Below are 26,162 nucleotides of genomic sequence, written 5' to 3'. Positions count from 1 at the left end.
CGAGGGTCAAGCTCAACATCAAAGTCAAGCTCAACACATCAAAATCAAAATCAAAACATCATAGTAACGCGGAAGACATTCCAACATCTAAGCTCAAGTCAAGTTTCGCAAAGCCAAAAGCGAAAAAACAATTTGTCCAGTACGGTCCCTTATAATACATGCAGGGGTAGTCACCAGCACAGACTTACGCACGGTGTAGACACTAACACTGCACCTGTACATCCGAACAATGCCAGTCTTAGTTGACCTGTTACTGTTCCAGAATCATTATACTTAGGCTTTCAAACTTAAGAAGAACAAGGTACGTGCATTACCTCACTCACATCAAAGGTTAATCGACTTGCCCTCGCGCGTCTGCCAGTGCTCACGACGTCCAACCGGGACGTCTTGTTACTTCCCACAACTCACCACAACCTCTCTCTGTCTCCCGTTATCCTGACGCGATCCCTGATGCCCAACGTTGCCAGAGTGTGTCATCCGCATGCCAAATACACCCAACCTCCATCCAACGGTCTCCCGCCGCCTACCACACCTATTTTCACCTGCCACAGCCTATGCGGAATATGCGAAATCGCCGACACTCTCCCAGCCTTACTTGTTGTTTGATACTGTGCGGTAGTGTTGCGCTACGCACTATCCACGCTGGCAGGTAACCGCTAATGCCGCATGAAGTTTTGAACAACATAAATATTGCTGAACGACGAGACAGACTCTAAACTACCCATGTCGAGCTTCCCAGCGACCACCCTGCGCAGCGCGCTGCGCCACGTCGAGACCGCTTGGCTTTTCACAAGAACTGACTTCAAGACAATAATCTTCCCAGTGGTATTCATTCTGGCGATAACTGTTTTAGTGTGCGACACTGAATTTCCTATGGTAGATGCTATTTGCGACCGTCGTGTCCCCTCGTCACGACCCGCTAGCCCTGTCTTGCTCTCTGTGCTGGCTTTGGTTTCATCTCTTCCAATTCAATGTCTCTAACCAATCACATGGTGTGCATGAAGATGCCGTGAATAAACCATGGCGTCCTCTGCCGTCTGGGCGCATTAGCATCAAGGATGCTCGTACCTTGCGCTGGGGACTCTTGGTTTTCTGCTGGGGCCTTTCATCCCTTTTCTGCTGAAATGTGTTTATAGCCAGTGTGATGTTCACTGTGCTGATGGTGGCGCATGACGATTTTCATCTCTGTGACCATCCCATTTTCAAAAATTTCTGCAACAACGGATTTTATATGACGCTGGAACTCGGTGCTTCGTTGGTTATGTGTAGGTAATTCTGCCTCTGAGGGTAATATTTCCCTGACCAGATTAATATTTTAGCGGGGAAGTCTTCGCCTGACAGAACGACCATTCAAGCACTCTACTGCAGCGCGCTTGTCATACTTTTGACAATTCATGCGCAGGATTTCGCTGATGTTGTGGGTGACCGCAAGTCAGGACGACGAACACTGCCTATCGTAGCGCCCGAAGGATCTCGCATCTATATGCTTTGTCTACTTCCGCTACTATCTTTTGCACTCGCCTCATTGTGGAGCCTGGGGCCTCTCTGCAGCATTTTCTTTGTTTGTATGGGTTCTTGGGTCGCACTTCGCTACTTTCTCTTCCGCGACAAACTTCGTGACGAGGCAAGCTACCGCCTATACAATGTTCGTATCATCTGTTCATATTACCTTTTTCTGTGACCTAACATTTGTCATTCCCTCTGTAGATGTGGCTCATGAGCGTTTATCTCTTGCCAGCTAATGAGCGTTTTCGTGCATTGACATGGTAACAGTACCTTTGTGTCATGGCTATCATGACTCGGGCAGTCATCGGGTATGTCTGTACAACGTTGCGGAAATAATGTATTAACGAACTATCACAGCAGACAGAACCTCCATCTCCCAACTCGTCTTTCTTATGTGCCGTATATTCCATTCGATCACTTGTACATACGTCATCCATCCATTGGCCTCCAGAGGAATGAAAAACTATACTAGTACTGGTGAAGCCACTGTTGCTGCTTTGAAACGAGACAGACGTCAATGTTCTGACGAGACGAATGAGCGTACAACCGAACGAAGGTGTGAGCTCGCAATTGAAGTAGTGAAGTGAGGATCACACAAATGTCGTCCTGAGGGTTCAATCGTGTTTTATTCGCTTATTAGTCAAGTTAATGAAGGGTCTCCACAAGAAAAACAGACAAAACGGTGTAATTAGGATCAAGTATTATGACCCTCGACAAGGGATATCAATATTAAATTTGCGACCTTCCAACCCCACACCAATCACTCCCCAAATCCATCAACTGTCCACCAAGGGCATGCTGAGTATCTAGGCTCCGGCATTAATAGGTGTGCAGCCAAAGTTGATAAGGCCGTTCTAAACGGCAATCTGTAAGTTAGCTACGACGTGCGTAGCTAGAGGCGATGCGAGTGCGAAGGGGGTAGATAGACCGCTGAAGGAATGATAATGATTAGTGTTAGCTTCAAAGGAGGGATGACGGATGCGAGAGATATCGTGAATCGGTAAACGAGAGTGACCGCGTTATAGCGATGATAAGAGAAGATAATGAGACGGGTTCTTCGGGCGTTCTTCTGGGGGATCTACTGTTCTATTCTGCTTCTTATTAGGAATGTACATGGGCTACTTATACTGTAGGATGAGGAAGGGTCGTCCTAGAATAGTTAAAGGCAAGGGCTCGGTGTACGGTCGGTGAAAGCGGTAGCTGAAGGGAGTGGCGTTGTATTTGATAGAGTAGCGAGAGAATGATATAAGAGTTGTTGACAGGGTGACGACGGCGGTGTTACGAATGGAGGAACAGTAACGAAAGGAAGGGTTTAGCGAGCGATAGGAATTGAAAGGATAGGTACTCATAAAAGGGGTCGTATCGTGCTTGACAAACGGTCCAGGCGTTGACGTGGTAGTTGCGGTGAGAGGAGGATCGGCATGTTCCGGCGAGAAAGGTCATCCTTACAAATCATTACTAGGAACCCACATAGACTATCATGCAAGCACTTACATATTTGTTGTCGGTGCAGCACAGAGGCTCCTGGTTAACATCACAACCAGAACTGGTGCCGACAACGGTGACTCCGCTACAGCTAAGGCCAACGACCGCAGCAACATCAGCAACAACGGGTATGAGACCTAGAAACTTGGCGGTACTGTTGTAGCTGCCAGTCTACGGATCATTCGTAAAAAAAAAAGCTTCAATAGGACAAATACATTTACATACGCAGGTAGTACTCCAGCGAAGAGGCGAGCGAACATTTATGAGAAAAAGAGGATGAAGGGGGCTGGTTGAGAGGCGTTTAGGGATGTCGAGAGAACTGTGAAATGGAGAGAAAAAAGCCGAGGACGAGTCTGAAATGGCCGGTCTTGGTGCAAGTCCGACTGCGCAGACCCTAGGCCTGCGTCTGTGTCAAGGTCTTGACTCTTGGTGCACGCTCGGCATGGCTTGCGGAGTCTGAAGTCGTAGCTCAATTGCGCTCACCCTCCCTTGCCAGAATCACATCATTCCCTTGGATAGCAACCAAATGTGTTTTCTTTCTTTTATTTATTCCCTCCAGCATGTCTGCACCAGAGTACTGATCAGATCGAACACACCTAGGCTTCGCCCCACACCACCGCCAACCTCACATCTGTCCCTGAATCTGTATGCCTCCTTGCGTGTCAGGCATTTATATTACCGTTTCATTAACCTGTCCTCGTTCCCTGTTGATCCTCCATCGCATATAATATCATATCGCCCCATCTCCCATCACATAGTCTCTAGGCCTTCTACTTTCCGTTCCCCATTCACCCGTTTCTGATCCTGCTCTACTGTTCACGGAAGCTTCGAGCGTTCACGTACAAGTGGTTCCAAGGCCACTCTGGAGCCCGAGCCCCACCAACAATGCCAAGACAAAGGCCTAGGAGATTCTTAACCAGCAGTTCCTCACCGCTGCTGGCGATCAGTTCGAGGATAGCTGCACTGCTCCCCTGGGTGATATGGACCCTTGTAAGAGCCAAGGTATTCACCGCGAGGATATGACACTATCAATGACTCAAAACATCCAATCGCATCGCACAAACGAGTTGACCGTCTTATTCTTTAGCTCGCAAAGCTTTTCTTTTACTTTTTTGAGGATTAACATCATCACAGACTGAAAATGATATGGTTGTGACGACACTGACGAGGCGAGTCGCCGGGCCACGACCGCGTCATCGTATTTCCCTTCAACGCATCACGATCCAGCAGGGATATCACCATCCCTAATGACCTCGTTGTGCCTACGATACGCAGTGAGTTCATGTCGGTTTGTCATTTAAGGCCTGCTCGACATATCAGTGAAAAGATGTGCCAATATCCATCAGCCATATGCTATCGCTATTCGAGTCAATCGTATAATTCTAAAACCGGTCAGCCAACTTCTTCGTCTTATTGCGAGCATTTTGTTGACAATAGGAACCAACCAGATCGTAGACGGCTTAAGTGACACGGCGGTATCTTGTCGTACGCTCGCCGCGTCAAGACCATGTTATCTTCCGGCCCCTCAACGAATCACGGCCCCAGAGTGTTCTAAGTTGACATTTCGTTCAGCCGTACGTCCCAAGTTCGTTTACAGCTACATCTCAACAGCTGTTGACAGGTTCTGCTTGCTTTTCAATGTTATAAGTATGAATTTCGGATCGGCGGTGGGACCTCATTCCATGTTCTCCAGCCCATGTAAGGCTAGGTAAGACCCTTACTACCTGAACAAGATGGTTGGACAGGCGGAATCTACCAAAATATAACGGGCCACTGGTGACCTAGTAGGGTGACCCTGTCAGTCGTGTGATCTTTTATGACCTTTACGATGGGTGTTAACTATTGAGGACAGCGATTCGTAACACCAACGGGAAGCACAGTGCTGGGTAACCTTGGTACCGTGTCGTACAATTGTCATTTGATCACCACAACCCTTACAGTATCACGACATTCTGTGCTTTATAAGTACTCTACATCAGTGATCAGTCAGTGGCCCACCACTCACCCTTTGAAGTTCCCATTTAATTACACTGTAATGTCAGAACAAGAAGATGTCTCTGCTCTCCGCTGGAATAACAACGTTGCTGGTTCGTCAGCTCCGTTTAGCCTGGTTGTGAACGGACCACCGTGCTGAACTTCATCGTTTTTCCAGTAGTAATCATTACCCTGGTGTCCTATGACTACAGTCAGTAGGTTTCATGAACCTTGCGCTATAGCTGAGCATCGCATTATCTAGTCCTGCAGTTCGGGAAAGAGGTACGAAAAGTTCGCTTCCTCTCGTTCGAGTCCTTATGATCCCTTTGTCACAGGTCCAGTTTGTTTGGGTTGGTGCTCAATCCCCTTTCCGTAAGATGTTATCGAGCCATGGAGACTGACTAAATGTCCAGGAAAAACAGTGGTCGCCGATGTCATATCTTTACCTCGCTGTAAGCTCTGCCCTGGCAACGTGCTTCATGTTTTTTTTTACCTCGTTTCTCTGCCAGGTTCGATATCTTGGTATTTTCATTGCAATGTAAGTCGCGATGGTTGTGTACTTCAGATGGTATATTGTATATTGACATTCACCCTAGGCTTGGCGCCACGTGTATGTGATACGGTGCCAACTGAGCCATCATTAGCTGACTAGCATTAGGGGGAGGACTGATGTATATGCCTGAGTCAGTGAGTTTTTCGACGCTTACTATCTTCAGACAGTTCTCGGCTGACATATTCCAGTCGTACGTCACGACTCGTTCCCTTTACATCCAAGTCTTAACAGTGGTTGACCTTTAGCTGCGAGTGTATCGTCTTCAACTGAAACTGGGTTATCTCACCATGCAATTGAAATAGGCTACCCTCTTATCGTTTTGATGGAATGGTGTTTTTCTACATATTTTTGCGTGGCGGAAGGTAAGTCATCAGTTCTTGCCATCCCATTATGCATACAGATTTTGCATCCCTAGTCATTCTCATTTGGCGTCTTTACGCCCTATACAACCGATCAAAGCTCCTACTCTATGTTCTACTGGGGTTGTTCCTACCTATCGTCGCGCTCTATATAGGGATGGATATATATTTATATAGTCGACCCTTAGCGTTCTCGGGTGAGAATCCCTTCTTGCATCGATGTTTTTGCAAGCTGATGTCTCGTTGTATAGTGACTGAAATAATCACTCCGAACACCAAGTACTGCGCGGTTTCCTTCAACATGGGGCCTATGCCTGCGATATATGCTTCCATCCCCGTCATATGCTTTGATATCTTCCTACTTTCTCTCTCAGTTGCCATTCTCGTCACACACTTGAAAGCACAGAGGACACAGAAAATGAGGCCTAACGCCTATGTGCTAGTGATCGTGCGATATCATGTCATATACTTTGTTCTGTAAGTTTACTTTCGTATATTGGGTTCTCTGCATGTATTCATCGAATCCCGCTAGGAATGTGACAAGTCAAATATTATGGGCGATATTATGGGTCAACCTTTCAGTATGATATACCATGGTTCTAGAGAGATCAGCTCTAACGCAGACACGCACAGACCCCGGTGTTCAGCCTCACAGTGACGTTCATTGATACCGTACCAGTAATTATCGTGCCCCGTCTGATCATCAGCATTTGGGATACGCATGCCAACGACAGCTGCGCACGTGTTAGTACGACGTTCGCAGATTGTGTATGTTTGACCTCGTTACCGGTATTCGAGCAGTACGAGATGGGCACCCGCACAGAATGGTCCCAAAACCAGGATGACGCAGGAGTAACCAATTCACATATCTCATCTGTGTAAGCTATGCTTACCGCTAATCGGACACCTCGCTCTGTTTGCTCACGTTTTGTTCGAGATAACACTTATAGTTGCTCGCTGCTCATGTACATGTATCGGTTCTTCTTTCTCTCTGTTATGTAAATCCATACTCCTTTCGCGTTCTGCTTTATGTCCGCATCTCTCCGAGTGTTATCACCTGTCCACATCCAGGCGGTTTCAGATCTGGTGTAACAGTGGAGCATAGTATAATTTATTACAGACAACTAGTGTCACTGGGGATGAAGGCCGTGCGCCATTAGGCCTCGTTACATATTTATCATACTGCTCGAGAGCGAACAACTTACCCATTCCGGAGCCCACCAGCATGAGCAGAGTACGTAGTCTCCTACAGGCGTATGCATCGTCGCACCACTCCGAGGATTGCATATATTTGCATATATTGTATACGGATGCCTTTGCATTGAAAAATTCGACACAGAAGTGGGCGATGAACATCAATGCTCACGCAACACAGGATGAAGTGTGTGCCTAGGTACGAATGGTCCGGAAAGGGCATGATAGAAGGGAGAAAAACTCTTTCGATATTCCAGACGACCTCATGTCTGCCACGGCGTTGGAAGGTGGCAACAAGATTGCAGCAGCTCACTTCGTAGGAAGTTTCCCCCGCCCCACCAGTCGAGCCCTGCGTTTGTGTTAGGTATCCTTGAGACCCTTGTGATGCCGCCGCATGTTGACCTTGTGCTGTTGAACTGTCAGCATTATTGCCACTCGGACGTTGCATAGCTAAGGCCACTTCTTCGTCGGTCTCAGGAGCAAAATGCCATATCTCTGCAATTGTATTTTCATAGCAAAAATGGGGGATTATTGGCGATGACGAGTGACTCACGTCTTCTTCGTGACAAGGAGCAACATCTAAGTCGACAGGCTGCTTGGAAATTCTCATAGGAAATCTGAAATTCCGACGCCTGGGCTGGAGCGACATCGATTGGGGTATATCTGCAGATCGAATGCTGAAACTCAGCGAACCGAATGGATAGCGCCGACGAGTAGGAGACAACAGGCTCGCACGAGGAGCTGTGTGACGAGGCAAACAGTTTGTATCAGTATCCCAGAAGTCGTTGCCCTGATTCAGCGCCAAACTTACGAGAGCACAGCAAGGAAAAGCTATATTTCGCCAAGCCTCTGTTGCTCGCCCGCTGTTTAGAGACCAGAAGGGGGTCAAAGATCTAAGAAGAGGAAAGAGCATTCGGCCCGGGGATAAATCCATAACTTATTGGCTCACATCTCTAGATGGAGCTGCGCGTCCCTGGTAAATAAATGAGATGCCAGTGTGAAAGACAACTTGCCTTGACCTTCGTGTCGTGCTTTGTGTCTGCACTCTGAATAACAACCAAACAAAGACGCTGAGAACGCAAAAGCATGCTCACATTACCTCCATCCTGCCGTTTGAGTGCTGCTTCCAGGCTCCATACACATTTTTTTTGCGTTCGATCCAGCACTGACGATGTATTTCTATCAGGTGAAATGGCAAGAGCCCGGACTTTGTCGTTGTGCAAGAGTGGGTCCCCAACTGGCTGATTGGTCTCGAGGTCACGGTCCCAGATGCGAACTGAGAAATCCATCGATGCGCTGTCAGACGTCTCAGAATCGAGGCGCGACTCAAACACAACCAACAATGATCTGAATGCTGAGAGAAAATACCTTTATGAGTACTAATACATCGTTAATGCTAGATAGTACCTGAGAGAAAAGACCAGCACGACGTTGGAAAGGAAAAAGGAGGAGTCCGACAGCCTCCCCACTTACAATTCGGTATACTCTGCGAGTCTACTAAGACTACATGTCAGTATGGCTGTGCACTAGAACTTGAAGTTGAACCAAACGACTCATTTGGTGGCTACGAACCCGAAACTCCCATTCTATAGTAAGTACTTTAGCGGTAACTCACATATTCCTCATTGTCATTCCCTCTTCCCCACTGACTTCACCTTACAACAGCACGCCAGCCTGGCCTGGCAAGCCGTCGATTCTAAATGGTTCACGAGCCCTACACGTATCCTTCTGTGGGTCTCCGTCACATCCAACATCTTCATATCGCAGATTGTCGCTACACACGGCCGAGCTCCTACAACCTTGGAGTACGGTTGAAAGAAACAAGGAAGTTGTAAAGAACAATTGTGATGTTGCGAAGGATGGTGCGGGAAGTACATGGAATTGGGTGCACCTCAAGAGGAGGCATAAATGGAATTGCAGGTGAAGGTTCAGACCTGGTGTAATTCTTTCATGAACGCGCTGATTTAATGTCGTAGGACATCGTGAGTAGTTTCACTCTCAAGACACCCGGTTTCAAGTCTGGGAAAGATGTCGGAGTCTGCACTGACTATAAACTCAAGATATGACAGCCTACGCATAATCCTTAGTTTATAGTCAGTCCAGGCTCAGCTGTCGCCAATTGTTGGGGGAATGTGTCCGATCCAAAGGTCAAACATACACAGTTCATGTACCTACGTCGCCGAAGTAGTGTGTCAGCCATCGACTCGAGATATTTGCCGTTCAGTGAGGCCAGTTGTGACTGGTCTCTATATTACAGGCTGGAATATTATTTTATGATATTCTACCTCCCGCCGAGGACATCTCCGAGATCTTGCGTCTCTCGTTCAGTCTCCCTCGAACGTCACTACTCACTCGAAAACAGATCCGCATTTGATTAGGTGGCAATGAAGAGGATCACAACAGCTATATTGAACATAATTACAAACGAGAGGCTGGTAAACTTCCTTCTCTTTGATGTAATTCAGATGCACCGCCGACTCGTCAGTCCTAGGCACACGATTAACAACTCAAGCGCACTAATTGAATGACATGGACGTCTACTAACTATGAACTAACTACGAACGCAACATAAACATCATTTGCTTATCCACAGTCCAGAATCAGGAAACTCGCTTGGTATGGATGGACTGAATGGAGATGTGATCTCACCGCCCTATGACGCATAAGATCGCCGCGATGCATCATGGAAAGGTGCTACTAATTGACTGGGGTCAAAGTTGCTACGTGTACTCATTGGTGCCAGAGTAGCGTGCGGGATACCTAATATAATACCAAGTCAATCATTTACATGGTGTCGCTGACATTTACCAGGGGTCTGAGCAGGGTGAAGAAAGTTTGGTCATGAACAAGGGACATGATGCGGATCGGAGCCAGATTAAAGAAACCGGCGTATAATCTAAATGGCCCCACCGGGATGGAGTGGTCAGTGACACAACAGTGATTAGGTATAATGCGGAAATGCGGAAATGAGATGATAGCATTGCTGCATAGGGTCATCTAGACGAATATAATGTTCAATGTACATAGGATGGCACGAGCCGGTGTGAGATCACCTGTAAACACACGAAAGGGAAAAGAGACAACTATCATTGGATGACAGACGGAGTTTCAGCAGATGTAAACTCATGCCTGATGCGAGACGGGACGACGACGACCAAAGAAAAACCCACAGCAGCTCACTCCTTCATAGACAATGTCCCCCGCTCCACCAGTTGAGCCTTGTTGTGTTGGTTGTCCTTGAGACCCTTGTGCACCCACTGTAGGTTGTCCGGGTGTCGTTGAACTGTCAGCATTGTTGTCGTTTAGGCGTTGCATAGCTGCCGCTGCTTCTTCGTCAGTCTCGGGAGCGATGCAATATCTCTGCAATTTATTTGAATAGTAAGAGACAGGCGAATATTAATGGTGACGAGCGACTCACGTCATCCTCGCGACAAGGAGCAACAACCGAGTCGACAGGCTGCTTCGACATTCTTATGGGAGATCTGAAATTCCAATGCCTGGGCTGGAGCGGTATGGCTTGGGGTACATCTGCAGATGGAGTGTTGAAACTCAGCGAACCGAATAGATTGCGCCAATGAGTGGGGGATGATGGGCTCGTGGCAGGCGGAGCTGCTCGACGAGGCGTGCGGTTCCTATCAGTGTTCCAGAAGTCGTTGCCCTGTATCAGGGTCAACATTGCAAGAGCTCAGAAACGAAAAGTTATACTGACATATTTTACCACTCCTCTGTTGTTCGCCCGCTGTCTAGAGACCAGAAGGGGGTCAAAATTCTAACGAGATGAATGAGCATTTGAAGAATTAGTTAACAATTGATTGGCGCACATCTCTCGGTCGGGCTACACGCCCCTAGCGAACAGGTCAGATACAGTGTTAGAGAGAAGCAGCGATGACTTGCCTTGAGCTTCGTGTCGGGTTTTGCATTGCCATCATTAGCACTCTGAATACCAACCAGAACCCGCTTAGAAAGGATGCTGACAACACAAAAGTATGCTCACATTATTATCATCATCCTGTTGTGTGAGCGCAGCCTCCATGCTCCATACATAGATTTTTGCATCAACTCCAGCACTGGCAATGTATTTTCCATCAGGGGATATAGAAAGAGCGCGGAGTTCGTCATCGTGCAAGAGTGGGTCTCCAACTGGCTGATCGGTCTTGAGGTCCCAGATGCGAACGGAGTAATCATATGATGCGCTAACAAGATGGCATTCATCCGGGGATAGCCTGATGGATATGACGTCGTTGAGATGACCTCGAAAAATAACAAGCTCCTGCCCATCAATCAACCGCCATTTTCGGATGGTGGAATCGAGTGACGAGGAGAAGATGTGTGCGCCGTCCTTGGACCAACACAACGACTCCACCATTTCTTCATATCCCTTGATCTCGATGAGCAGCTCGCCGTACTTTGACCACACGCGGATCATCTTGTCGTCGCCGCCGCTCGCGAATTTGTTACCTTGTGGAGAGTATTTGATAGCCTTCACCCGACCGTGACTGGTCTCTATCGGCGGTGCTATTTTTCGGCCAGTATCTGGATTCCAGCGTCGTATGGTGCCCTCTTCCGATCCACTTACTATCTCCAGGGCATTGGCAGACCAATCAAGGCACATCACTGCAGTATCATGCCCCTCCCACGGCTTGCCGACCATGCTGCCCTCTTTGATGTTCCACAACCGTAGCCTGCCGTCTGCACTTCCACATACGACCATCGTTTCATCCGAAGATACTGTCATTGAGCCTACCCCTTCGCCGTCACCACCCCAAGGCTTTCCTACAGACTCTCCGTCTCTCGTCCACTGCCGAATGGAACCCTCTTCCGAAGTACTCATGATATTGCAATTGGCGCCCAAGCAAGCAAGACTCCATATGCACTTGGAGTGACCCTCGATGATGCACTCCGGCGTCAAGCTCCCTGATGGACGTTCTGGTGTTGGTTTCTTTCACGATGTGGTCCGAGTGGTGATATATGCCATTCGCATCCGGAAACAGCAAGATACCCGGGACAATCTAAGCTCAAGCATGAGTTCGTCGCTTCTAGTGCTACATTCTTCTTTCACCTAGTCGTACCCCTGGTAAAGGTCGGTCCCATGAATTCATCATGAGTGAGTCATCTTGATTGTGCGTTCTACCATCCAGCATCTTAAACTGCTGCCATTCAGGAGGGAGTGCTTCATTCCTGCCTGCTTTTGTTCAATAAGTCAGCAAGCATGACAATGAGGTTGCTCACCTTCCCAAAGTGCATCCTGGCGGTGCTGTGCACCATATGGTGGCAGATTCTTCTCGCTCCTCCGAATGGGTTTAACAAACGCCGGTGAGTCTGACAGCGCTTTTCGTCCCACATCTCTCCGCCTTGTTGACGCGCTTGACTCTGCCTCTTTGCGGGGCATGATCCCGATTGAAAAAGGTTGCCGTGAGGGAACGTTCGATAACGGGCCAAATCAATAGTTGAGGGTGGGGAGAGGTGGAGGAGATGGAGAGACCTGCTATTTCACAGGGTTGATTTTGAATGCTGTAGATACTTAAGTAGTTTGCGATGCTTAATCATATTTCCATCACGGTCCGCGTTCCAGAGCGCCTATTTCTTCACAGCAAGTCGCACTTGGTCAGTATGTTCTACCCGGGCGGCCTATCGTAGACACGACTCGTCTGATGCATGGGCTCAGTCCATATCGCAAGGCAAGGTACCAAATGAACAGTCGGGTAAATCCCGACTGTCCGTTTCGTACCTTACCTTGACTCCTGGATGATGTTGTGAATGGGAAGAGTGCGGCTGCCGGAAGTGAGTCTTGAGAGGTCTGCTGGTCGAGAATATCATTTTCGCATTGTTCATGTGAGACTCGAACTGACCTCAAACTTACCCGCACATCTTTAAGTTTTCATGAACACCAGACAGAAACGTGTAAGATAGACCTCGTTCATACACCAGTTCATCACGTGATTTGAGGATAGAATACATGATTTTGGCTCGTTACTCTTTTTAAACTTATAATTAGCTAAATCTGTTCCAAGATCTTGTGGGGATGTACTACAATATCAAAGTGGTCTACTCAGAATCCTCATTTTCGGCGAATTGAAGGAGGAGTAGGCATTTTTGTAGCAAATTCACCCTTGTGACCTATTTGTGACTGATGTGACCGTATCAGTGACTCGGACTTAGACGCGAGGGAGATAAACAATTGAAGCGGCCGTTTGATGTCAAAACTTCAACGATTTCGATGTTCGACACAACGTTCAACAGCCATTCGAGAATCAATAATTAAATTCAACATGAGGTATTAAGTATATGTGCCACTAATCAAGTTAATCCTGCAGTTTCCAGTTCAACTACAAGTAAGTCACTAAATTATTATATTTTCTTCGTCATTGAACTTTCGCCGTTTTTGATGAGTGGCACCAGCAAGGTTCGCTATGTTTGAAGGCCTCTTTCGTGGCATAGTGAGGTAGATAGACTGTAGTTCAATTTTTTGCTTCTCATTTCGAGTTAGTGTCTGTCACTAATCTAGCGCATCTGTCACGTTGGCGGTGCTTACTTGGGACATTTTGACAATATAATGCCTACTCGTCCTTCAGTTTCTTACATTAGATCATAAAAAATACATGTCCAGCTTGCTACAGACTGTCCACACATAATCTTGGAACAGATTTCGCTCACACTTTGTGTACAACGAGTTATATGCAGATTCATTGAAATGTCACGCTAGGTCACGTGATGAACTGGTGTATGAATGAGGTCTATCTTACTAGCGAAGGTAGAGTATATTTGATGGGAGATTGGGCGATAAGATGTGATGGTGTGATGAAGGAACGAGAACACTGGGAAATGGTGTTCGGATTCAGGGACGGCGGAGGTGGTGTGGAGTACATCTGCAAAACGACGAAATGAATGCTTAACTTATGCGTGTTACGAATACTTACGAACACTTATGACTTCAGTAGCGCACGCATTTGATTGGTGGAAGCACATTTGCTGACAAATTTACATTTGATTGAGATTATCATGTCTAAGATAACTCGTAGCACTATCAAGATAATCTACTGATCAACGAGTTTTGCTACGAAGAACTTGAAATAGTGCTTTCCACCTAGCTAGCAACATTGGAGAATTTCTAATGTTATCACAGATGAAGTTCATGAGTCTCGTATACATAGTGTGAAAACCGAGGTAAGTAAAGTCCATTTGCTTGAATATACCAGTCACGAACTCCTGCAAGCTGCAACACGCAGTTGTTCCCGAGATCGCCATGATATTGTCGAGGTCGCTGTCCAATTTGATGAACTTGTTGTAGCCATCACAAAAGGCAGCACGGCTTGCGATCTGGATAATTGCTTCATGCTTGAACGGGAAGCGAACCTCTCGGCCATCTTCAAGCTGTTGATTGTCTTGTCATACACTGAATGGTGGCACTCGCAAAACGGTATGTACTCTCACTGGATCACCAAATATAAAATTAATGCTATTGTTTCCAACGAGGAATTCAACAGTTGACTTGTTGTGATTGGCCCGGGCTGTCGGGTCAGTCCAAATTGACATTCGAAGCTTGTAAAGATTGTCGACAAGGTCCTGTGCGCACTGCTTGAAGCGATTGAGTAACGTCGACATCGGCGTGATGATGGTCTTGTATAGCGAGGATATATTTTCATCGGTCCATGGTTTGATCAAGTGATCTAGTCATTATTGTATTAGCACTTACTATTGATCTCATATTAATGGGCAACTGACCTTCTGCGATAAAGGATGAACACGCAGCAGTTAGTGCAGGCCTGCACTACAGTTACGTGACTGGAGGAATCGTGAAATCCGCATGTATTCAGTGTTTCGGCGATCACATGGTTCTTCACATCCTTTACAATAATTTTCACCTGCGCTTTGTCAATTACAGGTACTGTGGTGGCACCCGAGCTGTCATGGTGCCCTTCACCTTGCCGGCGACCTGTACAGGCTGCAGTAATAGTCGATGCAGAGGATGAAGTACTAGTAGTAACGATCAGTGTGATCTCCGAATCTGCCACGAGTGACTCCCTTGGGGGTCTAACAGGAGGGAGTTGGTACTGTCATGTAGTTGATTTTTCTACCCCTGTCGTTGCATCTCTCTAAATATATGATTAAGTGCAACTTGGAGAATATAAATATAAGGCCCACATAAATGATGCCATCAGTATACTCTTGGCGTGATTTTTCTGCACCACAAAGAGGCATATATGTATACACCATACGATACTGAGACGCAGTGTCACCTGAAGGTGCGAACGATCGATGGACTCGATCACGCCCTGCAGCGTGAGGGGCTGTCCTGGTAAAATGCGATGGCCTTGGTAAAGGCATACCATCCTGATGATTAGGTGGGATTGAGCTGTAGCTGTCGTGCGAGAAAATAGGAGGAGGATTGATGCGAGGCGGCAATTCAGGTGTGTTCATTGACTCTGGCATCTCTGACACACAGCCGACTTGATCGGCTAATGAATGACCTGCAATATTCAGTCCTGCTTGTCGAACGATAGGCACATCCTGTCATGTTGCTGTGAGTCTAAACTAACAGAGGGATTTCAAGGTACTCACCCACACAATTCTTTGTATAGATGGTGCAGGTTGACTTGAGGACATCGCAGTCAAGTGCAGAAATGACAATCAGTACTCAGTGTCCATAATAGTAATCTTCATGAGGTAAAAAATAAAGTCCACAAAGCGCTACATTCAAGGTAATTGTAGTTATACAAACTACAAGCAAAGATGTCAACACACCAAATAGTCGAAAGTCGAAAAAATAGGTTTGCATATGTACCAACTTAACAGTCATCTGACCCTATCATCCATGCTACATCTATAAATAAATGAGTGCATGCGGCCATATGAAATAACAAAGCTTACTTTGGTATTGGTGAATAAAATATATTTGCACTCTGATTCACTCCGACCCTGTTGCCAGCTCATCCTCGGGGGAGTCTCCAACAGATGAATGATCAGAGTCGTGGGGATCTCTGATAGAGCGTGTGTAATTATCGTCGAGGTCTGAAGCCGGTGGAAGAAAGATATTGAGCTCATCGAGTTCGGCATTCAACTGTTTGACCCTTTCCACCTTGTTCTTTTGAACTGCAGTAATGAACTCGAAATCCTGGGAAGCACGCTCTGAGTCATGATCAGCCACCATACATGTAAAGAGTGCTGCTTCCTCAAACTGCCTGAACGGTTTGATCCTCCTGCTCCTGCTGTTCGCCATTGATAAAATGCTTGAGCCTCGAAAGCTTCTTAGCCTCCCAAACCAAAGTCATTGAGAGATGCCAGTGGTATTCAAGTTCTGCTTCCTTGTAATAAGCAGGACAGCGAACACGTTCAGCAGACATCTGCTGCAGGCCTTGAGAAAATATTTTGCAAACCTAGAAAAACAATGATGAGTCACTGAGAGTTGCTGGCAGCTGCATAAGACATAGTGACATACTGTTTCATCATCGCAGTCTGAATCTATACTACTAGCCAATCTTCCCATCACACTTGCCATCTTACGGTCTGCCTGCAGAGTGGGGGGAGTTTTCCAGACATAAGGGTGGTAGTTGGACTGTGAGATCCGTTTCGAATGGTGTTGCCCCTGCTGCCTTCTCATAGGTGGACTGTTACGGGAAAGCCCAGCTTTCCAACAGTGCACTTGATAGGGTCAATCCCATGTCCGCTTCATGGAGCACCGAGACGATGGAAGACTGAATGGAGGCTGTCCATTCAGAATAACTGACTAAAGGTTCAAAGAAGAAGCTAGAGTCATATATCACAAGTGAAGATCAAGTTAGAGAAATACATGGTCTAACTACTGGGGTATATATAGGTATCGTCCTATGAGTTCAGGGTAGGCTTGGGTAGCCAAAAAGCATCCCAACTAGGTAATCGTCTATGTGAGTCATAAGGACTCAGAGATAAGAGTACCAGTCAAATGGTAAGGGTCCAGGGTATGGTACCAGCACAGTGGTAGGTGTCCAAGTCAGATAACGCTATCTGTCATGATAAGCGATAGGATAAATGATAGTCAGTACCAGTGTATCGGTAGGGGCGATAAGGGAGAAGCACGCGGCTTCTATTGATCCTGGTCTAGGTCAGTTCCAGAGCTGTCCTGCTCCAACAGCTGTCATGCTGTGCTCTGCAGTTTAGTCACGTGCCAGTGGTGTCATCTGTCACGTGTTGTGACACGGTTGTGACGGCGACATTTGGTGGAGACAATAGGGGTCTGAGGGTCCCTGTAACATGGACCAATATTAGCATGTCCAAAGTCATGGTGCCCAGAGGAAGTGGCAGATGCTGCCAGGTGAGTACTTGGGGGCGATGAGGGACAAAGGCTGCTGGGTGGAGAAGAGCTTTGGGGGCTACTGCGGTAGATGTGAGTGAAAGCTTCAGCATAATCAACCTTTGATAAAAGCGAACTAGATTTTGGGCTATGCAGTGGACTGATTGGTGGGGTTTCACCATTTGATGAAAGCTGGAACAGAGTTGGTGGAGGATACATAACTGATATTCAAGTCCCTTTGAGAACAGTGTGTTGAATCGCAAGCCTGTCGACAGTCGGAGTTTGAAAGACTTAACAATTTTTGCAGCGCTGCTGCATGCTGGCAGTACCTCACTCCTATGGTGTTTCCTCAACCCTCTCCTATGGCGTTTCCTCAGCTCTATGACCCACACAACCCCAGTTTTCAGCGTGAAGATCCCGACTCTGAGTTTGATGAGTTGATTCAAAAGTAAGTAGTACTATTTGATGTTATACGACTCACGAATCTCTTTCTCCAGTTCGCCCTTTGACATTGCTGTCACCCAGTGTCCTAACTGCAAGAAACTGTGCTGATCGGCCGAGGCAGTCATTGAGCATCTAAATAGTACAGATACCTGCTGGTCAGAGAACCTGAACCTTGTTGACAGATTGATGCTGCCAGTCCTGCAGGCTCTACGGAGACCACCAGAGCAGACAAACTTGTCTGCAAAATATCACCCTACCTCTGGCTACCATTACCTGCTTCCAGATCAACTCCCTCCACAAAATATATTTCAAGAAATGCAAAGCCATACTCTTCAACAAGCCAGAGAGACCAATATATGGTATCCATTTGACGGGCTGGGTGAATGGTCACTTGCAAAGTTTCTTGTCGAGAACCTTTCCCAGATGCAGATCGACAAATTCCTCAAGTTGGATTGGGTATGTCTAATTGTTATCAAATAAATACTTAACTCACACACTTCAGTTCCAGACAAGAGAGCGACCGCAATTCAAGTCAAAGGATGAGTTATTCTTCTTCATGCAGCAGCTTCCTGGCTGTGGGCCAAAATGGCAGTGTATGAAGTTAAAGCTCAAGGGCTACGAAAGTGAACAGCTGATTCACCTTATTTGGAGGGATGGGTTAGAGGTTATGAAGCAGCTTTTTGCAAACCCTGTCTATGCGAATCATATGTGCTACGACCCTCACTATATCTATCAAGGACAAGAGCGCCAATTTGGAGAATTCTGGACATCAAATGATGCATGGGCGATTCAGGTAAGTAGTTACGCTTTGGTCTAGAGTTACTCAAGTGACTGATGCTTGACCTTTAATATAGGATCAACTACCTGAAGGCGCAACTATTGTTCCGATCATTGCTGCCTCTGACAAAACCCCAGTTACAAGACAGACAGGTAGCATTGAGATGCACCCACTATTTCTAACTATCGGAAATATCCAGGCCGACGTCCGCATGAAGGCAACATTGCATGCATGGCGATGTACTGCGTTCATGCCAACACCGACTTTCATTGTCGGCTCTGAATTTCAAAGTCTACTCTGGGCGCGTCTGTGGCACAAGTGCATGGATCTTGTATGCTCTAATTTGAAGGTCGCAGCTCATGTTGGCGAGTATATGGTCGATCCCTCAGCCAGATTGCGATATTGTTTCACCCCTCTTATCAGCCACATCACTGATCTCCCCGAACAATTGATGATCTCATGCATCACGAAAACTCATCTCCTGTCACCACAGCAACCCACAAAGAGTTTGGCGATGAAACACCGCATCCCCCACGGAACGGAACGGAGACTTACATGCTTATCCAGTCGCTTTGTGACCGCATTGACCCATGGGATCTTATTGTATTCTCTAGAGAGGCCAAAAAGCTTCACCTCAGTGGGGTGCACTTGCCGTACTGGAGAAACTGGAGGTTTAGTAATCCTGCTAAATTCCTGACGCCGGAAATTCTGCATGCACTGCACAAGTTCTTTTTCAATCACATTCTCAAATGGATTAAACAGATCATGGGTCATGAACTCAATGTACGGTTCAAGAGTCACCACAAGCACACTGGTGTGCGCCATTTTTCTAGGGATGTCTCTCATGTCAACCAAATGACTGGACGAGAGCACCGAGACATCCAGTGCACGATCGTGCCAACGCTGTGGGGTGTTGCAGGGCCTGATTTCATCCGCGCTGTGTGGGCAATGATTGATTTTATCTACCTTGCTCAGAATCCCCTCCACACTGAATCCAGTATCGCCTCCATGACTCAAGCACTTCAGGACTTCCACAATCATAAGCAGGCTATCCTCGATGCAGAGGCGCAATGGGGAAAGAGCGGTGCTAAAGACGACTTCTTCATTCCTAAACTGGAACTCATGCAAAGTTTTACTCGGGCAATTTGCAATGTCGGTTCACTCCTACAGTGGACAGCAGACGTATCGGAACGTCTCTTAATAACTCACTGTAAATATCCATTTGAATGCACAAGTCGTCAGAGAGACTTTGTCTTGCAGATCGCTCACATTCTCGATCGGGAGGAGACTATCCGACTGTTCGATCTTTACACATTGTTATCCTCGTCTACCTCTACTCCTGGTCAGGATCCACTCATCAACACTGTCGTCATGGAGGATAATGAGGTCGCTAGTACAGAGACGGATCCCACTCTTGCTTGGGTCTCCAATGTGAACCCAGTCGCCCAGCTACATCTACAAGGTCCGCGCCCTGTTCGCAATCATTTCTTGAAGGGTATCTTGTCGGACAACACACGGGTTGCCTTCAACGTGACCGTGAAAGTAGATCACAGCCGCCTTGATGCATCTCAACTGCAGTCATTATACAATGTCCCTGATTTTTCGCATGCTTTTCACCTCTATGTGACCCGCAATAGTTACACGCCCCCTGGCCAGCTATCATTCAACGCATGGTCGAAATTTTGGATCCAGTTACATTCCACATTCAACACTTGCAGAATCATGCCGAGCCAACAAATCCACGCTGAGCTACCTTCTAGTGATTTCCCTGGAGGGAACTGCGACATTGTGCTATTTAATCAGAGGGTTGATGGTGTTAGTACCGGCGGCGCATCTGGTATGTCTTCACTGAGTTTACCGGTGATGATACTTATCACTTCACAGGGTCCTGTGTTGCTCAAGTGCGAGCCATATTCCAGCTAACCCTCCCCAGAGGTTCCCGCGTGCAAGTCCCTGAGTGCTTATCTCAAGTGCTCTTATATATCCAGCACTTTGACTTTATCGTGCCTGGCCCCGAGCCATCCACAGGCATGTGGATGGTCAAACAATCGTATACTCGACACCCCTCACAGTCAGAGAGGGTGATCAGACGTGGATCCATAATTCCTCTCACAGATGTTACGCATGCAGTGGAGATTATACCTGTCTATCGAGGACCATTGGGTAAGGACGTGAATTCTGGGAAGTCACTGGAGGTGTTCGACGACTATTTCTTGAATAATTTTGCAGACAAAGAACTGTACCACTCGCTATCAGTGATCTCCGAAACCTAGACAGCTCGATTTTCATGTACGAGTAGCGCAGTTATCAATCTCATTCTGATCTGATATCTCAATCATATCATGAGCCTATCTCTTGATCTTGGCTTGATAACTGCAAGGTTTTGGCGCACTGCATCTCTGAGAGTCATAAATTATGGTGTGCACTGTGTACGATAGTGTCCCTGAACTATCCCAAAAGTATCGCTCTCAAGTGTCTCTCACATCTGCAAAAGACCCATAATTTCCACTTGTCAGAAAGAAGTTTGATGCTTATGGTGAGCTTATGGTGCTGGTGATGGAGCAATGCGATTGGTGGAGCAGATATTCAAGATGTGAACACCAATATTACTGCTATATCTGGCTGATAAAACTCAAGTCGAAGTTATCTTGCGCTGATAAGATGTGATGCTCAGAGATATGATGTGATAGGTAGGCCAGCAGTTGATACATGATTGTGCTACTGCCTATACAAACTCAGTACTGACACAACACCCTGGGGTGATAATGCATTAAACCTTACAATTGTAAGCATGAATCATGCATTAATCTATTACAGTTGTAAGATGGCTCCCCTAAGACCAGCTCCCCCCACCCAGCCCTTCTCCGGCATTCAAAGGCCAGTTCACATGGTACCCTCACTGTCTTCACTGTCAAGCACACTGACCAGAATAGTGTGCCCTGGGAGAAGCATGTTACCCCAAAGGTACCACCAGCCAGCCAGAGATCAGATCCAATCTAAGGTACCACGAAGCGGTACATACACGTCACACATACGGAGCAAAACAGACATATATTGATACTAGCGTACATGAACAATAAGCAACTAGATCTCAGGTGGACACGGCGCTGAGAGATCAGGGAGGTCAGCAGGATGGTCTGCACCAGAAAGAACGATGTTCGACAAGGCTACGGCATCGGGAGAGCTCGACAGAAAGGGAGACCACAAAATCTGAAAATGGTCAATGAATGCTCGGTGAATTTTTGCCTTCTTGGCAGCATAAGCCCGTATACCCTCAAGACACCCTGTATCCTCCTCCACACGCCGATGCCCCTGCATGTCCCACCACGTGGCCTGCCACTGAAAAAACTGAAGGACATGACACATTTCCTCATGGAGTAGTTCAACCTCCTCAGCCCAGTGCCTTGCACCACTCTACCCTCATGCCTGATTTAGTGTTAGTTTAGGCAGTCATTCCAAACATTGTGAGTCACTCACCATCTTCATCTGTACCATCCCCGCTACTATCCACACCATGCATCCTCCAGATCCACATCAATTTTCGTCTCCCCTGCCTGGGCAAAATGTCTGGATCGATCAGTGGTCGTATGTTGTCAGGCTCCAGCGGCCGCAGTCCTTGTTCCCACCCTACCTTCCCACATTCTCGTGCCAGGGTATTCAGCGCCTCCCATGAAGCATGGTACCTTGCTGTACAAGCTGCCTGTCTTCCAGTAACACGTTCTAAGGCATTCTGAGCCCTCATATTTGCACCCTGCCCATGCACCCAGTCCTTCTTGTATGTCAAGAGTGACGAGCGGATGCGCAGACATTGCCGGAGCTCTTCCAGTGCGTTGTGTGCCTGAGCCAGGCGTAGTTCCCATTCGTAGAGTTGTAGGCGGTTGTGATATGGACGATTTCCGATAGCAGAAGGGAGTAGGAGCCATAAGTCTTCTGCATTCTCGATCCCTGAATTAGAAGATGGTGATATTGAGGTAGAGAGCATGCCATGAACGACAGGCATATATAGCACTTGCATCATCTGCCATGACTCGATCTTACGATTTAAACCATTTCTCTGACATAGCAGGTTTCCTTTCTGGGTATCTGTGATGTGGTTACCTAGACCCTTCATGAACCTAGCAACATGCCGTCTACCTCATGATTAGTATTGTAATACAGAAAATAAAACAACGAAATGTACTGTTCTTCTTCTAGATCCAGACCTAATCCTATGAGGATACTTGGCAAAACCTCCAGGTGCAGCGATACATCTGCCCCTCATTCCAGCTCCTTTGCCTCCAGTTGCGCTAGTTTCAGGCATGCACCAGCCTGTGTGATGGCTACAACAGATCAGCTCCTTTTTCCCCGGTCTCGTTTTCAGACATACCAACAGATTTAGCTTCGAACAGATTTGACACACTTGGGTCATTGGGGTTCTCCTCCCACCTTTCTACCTCTGCCTTCCAGGCTATGCGGTAGTTCTTCAGTAATAGCAGCATCCAGTTCTTTGAAAGTCGCATGGAAGGCCGCCTTCTCCAGCATTGCTTCCTTTGTCTTGCATAGTAAGCTCACCCCTGAAAGTGCACTAAGTTAGAGCTGCCACTTCGTGGGATATTCATTAATTACCTAAATTGACGACCTTCTTCCAATTCCAGTCTCCAGAATGGTCATCCAGTGTGTCCCGTCGACAGCCTGGACCCATCTCTTTGGTACTAGAAGCTACCGGGTTGATGTTCGACCATCCTTGCTCTGGAGCCTCACCATCAGTGTGACCAACCCAATGAGACCAATTGAAAGAAAATGTCATCTGGCATTTGGCAATGTGTGCAGGAAGATGGAATTTGGGCATGAAGAACCAAACAGTTTTGATGGCATGATCAAGTCGATAATCTTCGGGAAGTGTTGCCATCCTGGCCCACAGATTCTTGTGCCACTGGCATGCAATATCATATGATACATTGAGAACTTTGAGAGAGCAGTGGCGCAAGGTTGAAAAGAACAGAAAATCCATGTTAATATATCTAGGATTGGCGCATCAGTGAAGTGGGTCCATGCGCATCCAAACAGTACATACCTCTCGCCTTTCTGCAAGTCCCCGACACTGTTCGGAAGCTTCATGTTATGTCGAGCACAGTCGATGGTTCCAAGCCCTGTGGCTGCCAGGCCCTTTGATGACTTTGATTCTGCCATATTCACAGCGTTATGACTCGCGCACGTGCTTTTCTGTGTTACGTCTATCAATACAAGCTTCAAAATCAACCAAAATAGAATATGTACCTCTTGGGCTTCCATGCCTTGATTAGTCAAATGTGTCTTGTATTCAGTCTCATTGATGAAGTACCCCCACCCACGGGACAAGCTTGGATCTACAGCGTTGTAGGTTGCGAGTGCTACTAAGTTATCAGCGCAACTGTGGCCGATTTACACAGTAGCAAGATCTATATTGTTTAGTCCGACCCAAGGGGAAGCAGAACAAAGCAAACTGATTCACAACCCTAGTATTAAATACAAGGGATGTACCAACACGTCGGAGCATTCGTCAATGTATAAATCACTTCTTAAGTCGTTATGAAGATAAGACCAATCGTTTGCGAAGTCGGCCGATCGACTTGCGTGCAAACAGGCAGAGATATGAGCGGGAACTCTGTGGAGCGCACCGGATGATAGAGGAAACGAGAAATAAACAAAAGACATGGCTTTCGAGTGAGAATTAACTGCATTTCGACTAGAGTCCATTCTACTTAAGTACAAATCGGCTATGGGATAAGAAACAAGGGGATACGTTCACTAGGGATATTCGGACTACCTCGAGGCACTATTGGACTGTTAAGCGATCTACCTGTAAGTATAAGCGAAACGAACAAGAACAGGACTTGTGTGTTCGGTCCGAGTCGCTTAAGGTGACGTAATAAACGATATGTAAGAGAAATAGGCCTTGGATCGTTAGAAACAATGTAAGAAGTATATACAATGCACCAGTGGACAATAATGGATGGATATGGGTTGGTTGGATAGTCCAGCGGGAGAGATGTACAAAATGCAAGTGTTGCCGACCCAAGATATACGCGTTCGAACATCACCGACTTGTATTCGCGATCGGCATGCATGGACATGGAGTCGGCTTCAATCGGTAATGATGCGGAAGGAGCAGGAATGGTGCGGAAGGATATTCGGATTCGGCTGGGTGGAGGGGAATAGAAGCCCAGTAGCGGTCGGCGTCCCACAGCGTCCTTGGATATGATCTGCCTCTTCAGGCGAAAGTTTGTGTCAATGGCAAGAAAGAGGCCATATAACCATCTGGAGACACATCAGAACCCGTTCACATGGATGAATCAAGATCAAGTGCGTACCTTTTCCTTTTGGAGCAAGCTCCCAATCATCTGGCAGATTCTTCCCTGGTTGAGGGCATGCCGGACATAAAACCGCACATTCACCCTGCTGTGTGGCAATGATACCAGAGGGATCATGGCCGCGCCCTGCTCGCTTCAGCATCTTTACATGCCAAAATTCATGTGCCATGCGCATGAACACCTTGTAACGATCCCTGCGCTTCAAAAGGCCAGTATTGTCCGTCATATGAACCAAAGAATGATAGAACTCATAGGCCGAAATCTTCGACTTGAATGACAAGACATGGAACTGCTGCAGTACACAAAATGTTGCTGCAGTTCTCAGGTCACTGGTTGTTGCAGGGAACCAACCAACATGTAAGAGTTGTTCAGTGTGAGATTGTGCTCTATCGCACCCACAAAAGTCCACGGCCATAGGGTGTATGCCTAGAGTGTCGATAAGGATGAAATCATCATTGAAGGCTCGGCTGGGAAGTAGGCAAGATTTGCCAACTTTGTGCCCAAGTTGCACGCGAAGCCCTAGATCCTTGAGAGTCACGTTTTGGAAGCATTCGCTGATCCACTTCTGTAGTATTCGCATGAGGCATGTATAGCAACCCAATAGGACATGAGACTTACCTCTACACGATGTGCTGGTGAATATGCGTGAGTGCCAACGATGCACGTCTGACATGATAATTTGGACATGAAACAATCCTTGCAATGGTATGAGCCAACGGTGATCCCACAGGTGTTGCAGAAGGTCGAGGAGATGTCGTCGCCTCTTCCATCGTGGTGAAGCATCTCCAGAAGGAATAATTCCCGATAATCTATCCAACTAAGGAGACGATGATCCTAGAGAAGGTCAGTACATAGTAAGCGAGTAGAAACCGTCCACGTACACTGGCTGTGCATCTGTGCTTATTCTGAGACCCTACTTCCACTTCAGGTGAAGGATCCTCATCCATCGCCTCATAGCAATCACCGTTATCATAGTTGCCGATGTTGTCACAAAGAATATTGTCTGCAAGATGTGTGCCGGGAGACGATGATGATGCCTCCAAGGACCTGAATACATCCTGACGAGATGAAACTAGACCACCACATGGTTGCAAGGTAAATTTGAGCCTCTCATGAGCAATCAGCAGACTTGATGTAGGAGCGATAATGTATTCATTGAAATGCGATCATCCTCAACTACTGCCGCGTTGTCCACGCACACGGCCACGGCCATGACCACGACCCTGACTGTTACTACCACAATTGTTGAGTTCATGCCAGGACCAAGGTAACA

At 47.0% G+C, this 26,162-nt stretch overlaps 7 protein-coding genes across 7 annotated transcripts; 4 read left to right on the top strand and 3 right to left on the bottom strand.

Moving 5' to 3' along the window:
* Window positions 1-723: 723 nt before the first annotated feature.
* On the top strand, window positions 724-1,681 carry EDB91DRAFT_1237797 (uncharacterized protein; the record flags this gene model as incomplete). The annotated part of the gene is made up of 4 exons (XM_041321632.1): window positions 724-825; window positions 881-1,064; window positions 1,137-1,269; window positions 1,342-1,681. 4 exons carry the CDS (start codon window positions 724-726, stop codon window positions 1,679-1,681), a joined length of 759 nt encoding a protein of 252 aa, XP_041176242.1.
* Window positions 1,682-2,705: 1,024 nt separating this feature from the next.
* Window positions 2,706-3,256, bottom strand: EDB91DRAFT_1139069 (uncharacterized protein). Its single transcript, XM_041318912.1, has 3 exons — window positions 3,217-3,256; window positions 3,001-3,162; window positions 2,706-2,950 (listed from the first exon to the last, which is right to left on the bottom strand). Exons 2-3 carry the CDS (start codon window positions 3,105-3,107, stop codon window positions 2,785-2,787), a joined length of 273 nt encoding a protein of 90 aa, XP_041176241.1. The 5' UTR covers window positions 3,108-3,162; window positions 3,217-3,256; the 3' UTR covers window positions 2,706-2,784.
* Window positions 3,257-5,026: 1,770 nt separating this feature from the next.
* Window positions 5,027-5,763, top strand: EDB91DRAFT_1249434 (uncharacterized protein; the record flags this gene model as incomplete). Its single annotated transcript, XM_041323085.1, has 9 exons — window positions 5,027-5,078; window positions 5,147-5,176; window positions 5,228-5,247; window positions 5,301-5,315; window positions 5,379-5,417; window positions 5,475-5,503; window positions 5,562-5,575; window positions 5,624-5,652; window positions 5,707-5,763. 9 exons carry the CDS (start codon window positions 5,027-5,029, stop codon window positions 5,761-5,763), a joined length of 285 nt encoding a protein of 94 aa, XP_041176240.1.
* EDB91DRAFT_465480 (uncharacterized protein) lies at window positions 5,654-6,941 on the top strand. The gene is made up of 5 exons (XM_041327349.1): window positions 5,654-5,880; window positions 5,934-6,074; window positions 6,129-6,354; window positions 6,410-6,458; window positions 6,511-6,941. The coding sequence occupies exons 1-5, from the start codon at window positions 5,841-5,843 to the stop codon at window positions 6,757-6,759; spliced, it is 705 nt and encodes a 234-aa protein (XP_041176239.1). The 5' UTR covers window positions 5,654-5,840; the 3' UTR covers window positions 6,760-6,941.
* A 7,164-nt stretch (window positions 6,942-14,105) lies between these two features.
* Window positions 14,106-16,669, bottom strand: EDB91DRAFT_1082873 (uncharacterized protein; the record flags this gene model as incomplete). The annotated part of the gene is made up of 12 exons (XM_041315549.1): window positions 14,106-14,155; window positions 14,265-14,442; window positions 14,503-14,738; window positions 14,794-14,839; window positions 14,934-15,004; window positions 15,399-15,579; window positions 15,631-15,664; window positions 15,707-15,759; window positions 15,874-15,892; window positions 15,981-16,183; window positions 16,257-16,445; window positions 16,508-16,669. The coding sequence occupies 12 exons, from the start codon at window positions 16,667-16,669 to the stop codon at window positions 14,106-14,108; spliced, it is 1,422 nt and encodes a 473-aa protein (XP_041176238.1).
* Window positions 16,670-18,097: 1,428 nt separating this feature from the next.
* On the top strand, window positions 18,098-20,833 carry EDB91DRAFT_1237796 (uncharacterized protein; the record flags this gene model as incomplete). Its single annotated transcript, XM_041321631.1, has 5 exons — window positions 18,098-18,238; window positions 18,291-18,575; window positions 18,637-18,936; window positions 19,128-20,397; window positions 20,445-20,833. 5 exons carry the CDS (start codon window positions 18,098-18,100, stop codon window positions 20,831-20,833), a joined length of 2,385 nt encoding a protein of 794 aa, XP_041176237.1.
* An 811-nt stretch (window positions 20,834-21,644) lies between these two features.
* On the bottom strand, window positions 21,645-26,144 carry EDB91DRAFT_1237794 (uncharacterized protein; the record flags this gene model as incomplete). The annotated part of the gene is made up of 14 exons (XM_041321630.1): window positions 21,645-21,963; window positions 22,034-22,158; window positions 22,192-22,256; window positions 22,278-22,290; window positions 22,324-22,675; window positions 22,741-22,810; window positions 22,994-23,113; window positions 23,166-23,472; window positions 23,497-23,560; window positions 23,614-23,762; window positions 23,817-23,905; window positions 24,890-25,454; window positions 25,508-25,706; window positions 26,089-26,144. The coding sequence occupies 14 exons, from the start codon at window positions 26,142-26,144 to the stop codon at window positions 21,645-21,647; spliced, it is 2,493 nt and encodes an 830-aa protein (XP_041176236.1).
* Window positions 26,145-26,162: the final 18 nt, after the last annotated feature.

This window comes from Suillus paluster (genome assembly GCF_016628075.1).
Source record: "Suillus paluster strain FC165 chromosome Unknown EDB91scaffold_33, whole genome shotgun sequence".
Classification (NCBI taxonomy): Eukaryota; Fungi; Basidiomycota; class Agaricomycetes; order Boletales; family Suillaceae; genus Suillus; species Suillus paluster.
The sequence above is the reverse complement of the archived record's forward strand: the minus strand, read 5'-3'. Positions and strand labels throughout refer to the sequence as shown.

Excerpts from the sequence above, each read along its gene's own strand:
- EDB91DRAFT_1139069 (XM_041318912.1), bottom strand. The coding sequence starts at position 3,107 with ATGTTGCTGCGGTCGTTGGCCTTAGCTGTAGCGGAGTCACCGTTGTCG. Across the intron at positions 2,951-3,000 it reads GCTGCACCGACAACAAATAT|GATGACCTTTCTCGCCGGAA; the intron begins GTAAGTGCTTGC and ends ATGATTTGTAAG.
- EDB91DRAFT_465480 (XM_041327349.1), top strand. The coding sequence starts at position 5,841 with ATGGAATGGTGTTTTTCTACATATTTTTGCGTGGCGGAAG. Across the intron at positions 6,355-6,409 it reads CATGTCATATACTTTGTTCT|GAATGTGACAAGTCAAATAT; the intron begins GTAAGTTTACTT and ends GAATCCCGCTAG. Across the intron at positions 6,459-6,510 it reads TATTATGGGTCAACCTTTCA|ACCCCGGTGTTCAGCCTCAC; the intron begins GTATGATATACC and ends AGACACGCACAG.